This window comes from Ixodes scapularis, unplaced genomic scaffold (genome assembly GCF_016920785.2).
Source record: "Ixodes scapularis isolate PalLabHiFi unplaced genomic scaffold, ASM1692078v2 PGA_scaffold5__190_contigs__length_132052651, whole genome shotgun sequence".
Lineage (NCBI taxonomy): Eukaryota > Metazoa > Arthropoda > Arachnida > Ixodida > Ixodidae > Ixodes > Ixodes scapularis.
This window is the reverse complement of record NW_024609880.1, coordinates 51,459,808-51,468,589: the sequence shown is the minus strand read 5'-3', so window position 1 is coordinate 51,468,589 and position 8,782 is coordinate 51,459,808. Positions and strand designations below refer to the sequence as shown.

The 8,782-nt window shown below is 43.7% G+C and overlaps 1 protein-coding gene across 2 annotated transcripts in view; it reads right to left on the bottom strand.

Annotated features, from left to right (window-relative positions):
- Positions 1-2,537: 2,537 nt before the first annotated feature.
- LOC8027904 (chloride channel protein 2) overlaps positions 2,538-8,782 on the bottom strand; it is a 98,549-nt gene continuing 92,304 nt past the window's right edge. The window contains exons 21-25 of one of the 2 annotated variants that reach the window (XM_029993959.4): positions 7,886-7,933; positions 7,396-7,431; positions 4,535-4,639; positions 4,354-4,440; positions 2,538-3,240 (exon numbers count right to left, since the gene is read on the bottom strand). In XM_029993959.4, coding sequence (XP_029849819.1) covers positions 3,034-3,240; positions 4,354-4,440; positions 4,535-4,639; positions 7,396-7,431; positions 7,886-7,933 — 483 coding nt within the window. In that variant the 3' untranslated portion in view covers positions 2,538-3,033. The remainder of the gene's footprint in view (positions 3,241-4,353; positions 4,441-4,534; positions 4,640-7,395; positions 7,432-7,885; positions 7,934-8,782) is intronic. The other variant, XM_042293975.1, reaches the window with a different exon arrangement.

The following is an 8,782-nucleotide window of genomic DNA, read 5'->3' as shown; positions in this document are numbered from 1 at the left end:
TGACGATTTTCTACATGTAATAGCCAATCATACAGCAGTGCACACCTCCAGTGCCACTTGAGAGGCTTGGCACTGCCTAAGACACGGTACTTGCCCAAGCACGTCAGGCCCCATGAAATCAGTTTTGATAAACGAGACCCAACTGTGAATCAGGAACCCACCAAGAATACTTGGTGATTGCACACCGGAGACGAGAAGGTAAATCTGATCAAATGGGTTGATCACTTGGGCCGTTAGGATTTATCTGGATTGCGTGTACCCCGGCACATTCTGCAGTTCACAAAAAGGGGTGGGCACTGGCACTAGTAGAAGGGCGTGCTGGGGTTGGACAGTGTCCACAGCTTGCACACTGACAAAATCTGCAAACATGCAGCTATTGAACAGAAGGCATAAAGCTAGTATGCTCCAAGACGTGCAGATAGATTGCTTTTATTTGTTTGTTTGTTTTTTCTTGTAAATATGTGTAAAGGATGAACTTCTTCAAGTGGGAAGGAAAACAAAAATACACAACTGGCGATTTCCAGTCACTATTTGCATAGGGTGCTAACACCGTATTTACTAGCATAATGGAGGCACTTGCATAATGAACGCAACCCCCGCCCCCCAAAGAGCATCAATATTTTTACCTTTTTTCCACTCGTGTAATGCACGTACCTCCGAGCTCCGCGAGTCTCGAACTGCGTCCAACTTAGCTAGCCACCAAACCAATTTTCTTTTGCCGCCGCTCTCGTAATGGCTGCAAGTGCGTAGTTGCGAAAGTGATCAACTGTGGAACCGAGCGGTGTGCACACCTAACGAAGCTGGGGTCGAGGAATTGCCCAGCTCCGGACATGCTTCGTCCACCGAATGCATTGATGTCAATAAACACGCCATCGTCTGTGGTCCGCTTTCAGACAGTGAAATCATGAAAGTGGTTAGGCCTAAAAACGGTTGTGTCGCTCTTCGTGCTAAGCGAGCTTCGTAGGACGCTTTTCCTTCCGCAAAAGGCATGCCGAAAGCACCCTAAAAAAGGCTCACAACTTATAGAGCATGGTTACTGTGGCGCGCCCACGACCAGCCCCGGGTGCGCAGCCGTCAGTGGGGACGTGCCTCATTACCCTGTCGTGTCATATTTGCACTTAAAATGACATTTGCACGAAGTGTGTAAATGCAAAATTTTTACCCCTTGCGTAATGAACGCACCTCCTAAATATGTCACCTTTTTGAGAAATAGTGAGTTCATTATGCGAGTAAATAAGGTAGTTGAACAGAATTGGGTTTATCCCTTTGTTTCCCAGATGTTGATAGCAGAGTAAGAAAAATTAAGGGACAGTCATTTCGCTACCTCAAACATAACCCTTTGGAGAGGGTATGGGCCAAATGGGTCACCTCCAATTCTTGTAGAATCAGCCTAGCAAATGATTTATTTTTCTTGTATGTTACTACTGGTCTAGAACTTACAAATATAGAAATTTGATTATTTTAAGTCTCCACACTCTTGAAGCACGAAATTGTACTCGATTACTCAACTTAGGTGAGGAAATGTATTTTCTGAAGGTAAAGGAGACTTTGCTATCAAAATACAGTGACCAATAACATCCTTGTAACCAAACTCCCTGCGCACAGAACCCTCGAGAAAAGGTGGAGTGATGTTCCCAACTTGTTTCGTGGCAGTCTGCCGTGAGTAAATTACTACAAAAGCAATGGCGTTTACTACGGCACCTGAAAAAACTTTTCTTGCTCTTGGGGTAACTACTGGCCTCGAGTTCCGTAATGCATATGTAGTATGTCAATGCAAGCTTTTCGTTAATTCATCGATTTCTAGACATCCACAATTTGTTAATTGGTTGGTTCCTAGATGTCCACACACTTTGTCAATTGATCGGTTCCTAGACATCTGCAGTAGTGTATCAATTGGTTCCTAGACAGCCACACTACTGTTGGTTCCCTCACTGGATTTTTTGTTTATTGATTGGTTCCTAGACACCCACACTACTGTTTGATTGGCTTCCATAAAACTATCGCTAGTTAATTGATTGGTTCCTAGACACACACACACTACTGTCTTTATGGCTTGGTTCCTAGACATCCACTCTACTGTTTGTTTATTGGTTCCTGGACACCGACACTACTCTTCCTTAATTGACTGGCTCTTAGACATCCACATTACTGAAGAGAAACACAAAGGGGGCCAAGAAATTTAACTCTTAATTCAGGAGGCTGCTTCCCCTGCTCAAACTAGACCACAGGGCCAGCTGTCAAGGATCTAAGCTCGCACCCCGGCGTTTTCCCGAGCTGGAAGCTCAGATAACACTGAGCACATTTTCAGTGCTTGACCCCAGAGCGTGTGGTGGCCGGATCTCGCAACTAATGACTGACCCATCTGAAGCGTTCTCCGACCTGTTGTGGTATCGGAACTCGTGCATTCCTTGCATGGGTACCCCTGCTGGTCAAACATTCTGCAGAGCTATGGTTTTGTGCCTTCAATAGCACTGTACATAACTTGCGAGGCAAGACTAGCTACAGGTTTTGCAGCAACAAATGAGGCTCCGACATTGGTTGCATGACTTGTCCTACTTTTTCCTTTATTTTTCTTTGTCCGTGCCGTGGGAACTCCCACCACAAGCTACCGTTCCTAAGAAGAAAAAAGGCAAATTTACAACTCCTTCGTTTCTTGTTGTGGTGCCACATGGCGCACAGATTAAAACGAAAAAAAAAAGTATCTTTACAATAAAAAAAGGTTTAACAAATAACAAGACCAAAAACAATCTGGCATCCAAAAATTGCCACACTAAAAACAAACAAAAAACGGGAAAGAAAAACACATGTAAAAGTTGAGCGTGAAAAATGAGGGCAACAACATGTTCGCTTTGCATTCTCGCTTCTTTCATGCGCCAGTCTTTCTCTCTTTTTTTTAAAGGGGTTGGAGGGTAGAGGGGCCCACTCGCACCACGATCACACATGATGGGGATGCAGCCGTCACACGCGCACGCACACTCTCACAACGAGGCACCACGGGGTGTGTTCCCTCGCAAGGTCTCTTCTCGGTCTTTGTCAGACGGGCGAGCCTTTGTTGTTGGACTTGGCGGACTTCTTGCGCTTCTTGGAGCGCGAGGACGACTCTGCCGCAGTCTCTTCTGACTCTGACTGCGTCTCGGACGGCGCTTCGCCCCCGACAATGCCGTTGGGGAGCTCGCTGCCGGGGGCACCCACGGGCTTGTTGAACCCTCCGCTGTTCATCTTTTCTATGGCTTTCCTTAGCTGGGAGAGTAGAACAAAGGGAGCCATCCTGTTAAGCTCTCTTAAAGGCCTCTCATGAAGCAGGCAACAGAACAAACTTCTGTGTGATAGCGTCTCAATCCCCCAATGCAGAGCGCAAGTTCGTCTGCTTCTTTTGCAGGAGTTGTGGTGACGTCAGAAAGTCGAGCCCTGATTGGCTCCGATTGAAGGATAGTGGGTAGACCTCAAGGCAACTTGCTTTGAGGTCTACCCACTGTCTTTTAAAACAAAGCCAATCAAAACTCGGCGTCGTTCTGACGTCACTGCAGCTCCTGCGCAAGAAGCAGACAAGTTGCTCTCTGCATAGACTTTTCCGGAAATATAAGGCATCCCCACCGTTTGCTTGACTGATTGTGACGTTGCAATGTACAGCCTGCGAGGCTATCCGTTAGTCAAAGACAGCCGACATTGGTGTAACGTTTTGTTGTTTTGGGACGTAGAGGTGGAAGGAAAAGAAAGCGCAATATGTGCCGATTTCTTTTGTGTTAACTTTATTTTTTGTATGTTCCAAGCTGCTAATGATACCAGAGAATGAATTGTGCTGCCACAAGACTACACAAAGCATTCAAGTTGGCCCAAGCGTACGTCGAAACGGCCCCGCAATTCCCTTGCTGCGAGATCTGCCAAAATTTCCCGGAAAGGTCTATTGCCGAGAATGGTGGCATACGGGGTCAAGAAAAGGTGTTACGAGGTTTCAGCTCGCATTGAAGCTTTTCAAAGTGAGGCATGTTACAAATAAATGCAGTCTTAATATGTGTTGAATCTGTCAATAGGAAGTACTTCTCCACCACTTCTGTGGATTACAACTGTGCCTGAGGGGAAGCACTCCTCCCAGGCAGGCCGCTCTTTGTGCTAGCGCAAGTAGGGGCATTGTTGACAATGCAGATGTTTCGAGCTGCAACAAGTGAAACATACGTTGGACAGCTGCTCATGGCATTATCAGAGTTCAGCTTAAATTCTGTTCTCTTTGGTGCACATATACCTCTTGCCGGATCTCTAGGAGAATTGATTCAGTGCAAATTTGTCCATTGGGTATGTCAAAAGTGTGCATGACGAGTGTTTTTTTTTTATATGTGCAAACAAGATGGTGCCTACCTCTTTGAGAGCCACCACACCTATGAGCCTCCCTATGGTAGTTACGTAGGCATGTTGCAGGCCAAGCATGGAGAATATGGAATGTACCTGAAGGAATAACAGAACACAGGGGGTCTAGGTTCACAGCCCTGCCAAAAATACAAAAGTACACAAACAGAAACGTAAAACAAAGTTCTCCCACCTTAAGTAGCGTCGTCCTTTCGACCAGTTGGAAGGGGGCAGGATCAATGTGACAGTGAGTGTAGTCAATCGGCTGGGCCAATTGATCTTCCTCCCAAGACAATTGCTAGGAGGACAACATCGCCATCTTACGCAATTTTTCAATGCTTCATTCCAAAATACACAGCCAAAAATCTCCATAACCATGCAAGTTTCCAATAAAAGGTATCAGAAAGATAAGAAAAAAAAAGGGACCTTAATCCAATGAATGAAGTCTGGAGACAAAGTGTGCAGGACATGTGTAATCTTTCTCTCGTTATAATGAATTACAGTAGACTCATTAATTCAAACTCTAGGAAGTCACATTTTAGTTTGAATAATCAGAAGTTTAAATTATCAGAAATTCATCTAAATATGATACTAGACAACATTATGATTTGATACATGGATAGTTACACATACAAAGCAGATTTTTGCCAGTTTCCTCTACATAGGCCTAATTATAAGCAAGTACAGGTATAACACATTGGAGAAAGAACTGAACTTAGTCTTTGTGAACGTCCAGAACACCGGGTGCGGACTACAGTGTGTAAAACGCATTTAGTGTACATCGGGTATTGCGAGGATACGGGAATACACTAGACTCATTAATTCAAACTCCAACAAGCCATGAATTTTGTTTAAATTATCGCAAGTTGGAATTATCAGAAATTCATCTAAATATAATACAAGATAAAATTATGATATGTCATACGAATGACTACACATACAAAACAGATATTTAGTGATTTTCTCTCAAAGGCCTACTGATCATAAGCAGGTATGCCCTACATAAAACATTTGTGAAATGTATGACAAGTTTATTTATCCCTTAAAATGTTGTTTATCGTGGACTGTTTAAACAGCAGATCACAACTCAAAACAAAATTAACTTATTTCATCAGGCCAAGAGGTTGTCTAAAGTGTACTATTAAGCAAGGAACACATGAGCAATGAAAACTGGCATCGCGCGGCAGTTTTCATAACTTGCGCGGACAGCGCCACGTGACAGCGTCCGCGCAAGTTACTTTGGAAATGTTTGCGTGGTGCCCGTTTTCAGAGCTCTAGTGTGCCCGCTTGAGCCCCGTTGAGTGCGCTTCTCACCGAGCACCGGTGCGCCGCGGAGAAACAACACTCGCGAAAGCACGCTCCGCGGGTGTTGCTTCTCTGTAACGCACCAGTGCTCGGAAAGAAGCGCACTCAACGAGGCCGCGAGAACAAAAAGTATGAATTAAGCGAAAACGCCGTTCAAATTAAGCGGCTCATAAATACATTAAAAACATAGCGGGACAAGCAAAATTTTAATATTTTTGAATTAACCGGAAGTATGAAATATCCGAGTTTGAATTATCGCGAGCCTACTGTATCATTAATGATAATTAGCAGGACTCACTATTTAGCGCATCTGCTAAATTTGGCTATCATGCGACGGTTTTTCGTGATGCTCTTTCGTGACGTTACGTTCATCTCGTGGCAGCCAGATCTATAAAACTGATGAGACCCATATTGACACTACTTTTCATACCCGGCACCACAGAAACAGCTGGCAAACCAATCCCGTCTCTTAAGGATAAATTTATCCAAAGGAAGTTGAGCGTTTGTTATGAAAACTTTGGAGGCCGGTTTACACATCAGCATTTGATTGTGATAGACGCGATGGGAGAACACAGTAATACACTGGCACCATCTATTGGGAAGCCCTTGAAATGCCTCCGATCCGAGTACAGTGAACTCATAATTCAAACTCCAGGAAGCCACGAATTTTCTTTGAATTATCAGAAATTAATCTAATTATGATGCAAGATAACATTATGATATGTCATATGAATGACTACACATACAAAGCAGATATTTGATGATTTCCCCTACATAGCCCTACTGATCATAAGCAGGTATGTCACGCATGGAACATTTGTGAAATGTATAACATAAGTCCCTCAGAAATGTTGTTTATCAAGGACTGTTAAGACAGCACTTGACAACCCAAAACAAAATTCAGTTTGTTTATCAGGCCAAGAAGTTGTCTGATATGAACTTTAAATAGGAGACACATGAGCAATGAAAATGGGCACCGCACGGCAATTCCCATAGCAACTTGGATCTATGCCATGCCGCCACGTCACAGCGTCCGTGCAAGATGCTATGGAAATTTCCGTGTGGTGCCCTTTATTATGGTACCCTGCTTGAGCTCCATTGAGTGTGCTTCCCACCTAGCACCAGTACACTGCAGAGAAGCAACACCCGCGGAAGCAAGCTCCGCGGGTGTTGCCCCTCTGCAGTGCACGTGTGCTCGGAAAGAAGCGCACTCAACGGGGCTGCGCAAACAAAAAGTATGATTTACACGAAAACACCGTTCAAATTAAGCGGCTTATGATTACATTTAAAACATAACGGGACAACCAAAATTTTGAAATTTGTATGAATTAACCAGAAGTACGAAATATCCAAATTTGAATTATCGCGAGCCTACTGTATAACTAGACCGAATGCTTTGTGCCTGGCTCCCCCCCCCCCCCCCTTCTTCCCTTCACTTCGAAATAAACAACAAAGGCTTTGCAGCATATGTGAGATCAAACCGACGTGCTAACATTGTTGTTACTACCGTAATTGATGAAAAATGTTTTTATAATATTGTCAAAATTAATTATAGCCTATGGTGAAACAATGATGTGTAAAAAAATAACTTTGAAAACATATCTGCAGATCAATGCTCCAGACAAACTGTGTTCTCTCGCCGCAAACGGTTGCAAGCAGTTGAAGTGCAAAAGTGTGAGCCAGTTTTGAGCCTATATTTAAGCGGGCACTTGGATATAGAAGTGTGTACGTCGGATGTGAGTGGCCTACCTCCTCCGGGGACATGTCTATGATCCGCTCACGGGGCTGCAATAAAACAAAACAAAAACATCAACCAAACTGTCGTCACCACTAATAAGTGGCGAGAAACGAATCAATGTGAAAAAGAAAGAATTAGTTTGTCATAGTAGTATTTATGTATAGTACTGTATCGAGGAATGCAACATGCATGTGTTTAAGCATGCATGCATACAAGCACGCGTGCAAGCATACATGCCAATAGTACACACGATGCAAGAAGCAATGTGTTTTGTTGATAGCACAGCCAAACTGCACAGAATCTGTCCAACATGCTAAGCAAATCACACTTGGATTTTTGCACTTATCAGTGTGCATACTTCTCATTATTTATTTTCTTAGGAGTACCACACATAAAATTGCACAACAAAATCATAAAGAACTTTTTTGCAAACGCAACAATGTAAAACGAGATAAATGTTTTAAATTTATTACACTGTTTCATTTAAAAAGAGCCCCTTACCAACTGCACCCGCTTGGTGCTTGTGGGAGTGTTCGGTGCACTAAGGTCCTGGAAAAAAAGCAATTCAGATTTCTAAGCTCCATTTTTATTCCAGATGAAATTCATTATGCAGATATGAGTCCGTCGTCAAAGTTTTCACCATGCTGTTTCATATGCACTTTATATGAAGACGAGTGGTTCAAAGGGAAGTTCAATACAGTGGAATCTCGTTAATACGATTTTCCCGGGAACCGAGACAAACCGAGGGCCATATTACCCAAAAATCGTATTAGCCAAACATGCTCCAAAAGGCCATAAAAATGCATACCTGGTGAAAGATCTTCTTTTATTATGCAAACCTTAATATAGTATGTTGCTTTGCACGGGACTTTCTCCTTTTCAATGTTCATAAACAAGTTCTTCTGAAAGTAAAAAAAACAAAATAGCCGCAGTTTGGTCGCTCTGCTCAGCATTGGCAACGAAAGCCCGAAGAGCGTCCAACGCTTCAAACGTGTCGCCTGCAGTTAGCGCACGACGATCACCGCAGTCTCTGAGCCCTTGCGTGTCTTCGTCATCGTCGTCTTCAGCGGTCCCCTGATGGCATCCGCTATGATTTCTTGCACAGAGCGCAACTCGTCCATATTCAAGTGATCTCAGTCTGGGATCTCAAGCACACAGTAGTCGCCGTTGTATTCCTCGACGCTCTGCATCATCGCATGCACCAAAAAATCCGCATTTCTTGAAGCAGTTTGCGATGACTTCCAATTTCACACGATCCCAAAGCATCGTCAAAAAGTGGATGGCATCAAGATCAATCTTGAGGTTGGCGTCTTCTTGTTCGGTCTTGACTAAAAGCCACCTTACCAGCAGCTTAGGAAATGAAATTTCATGTTTCTGATAATGCCCACGTCCAGGGGC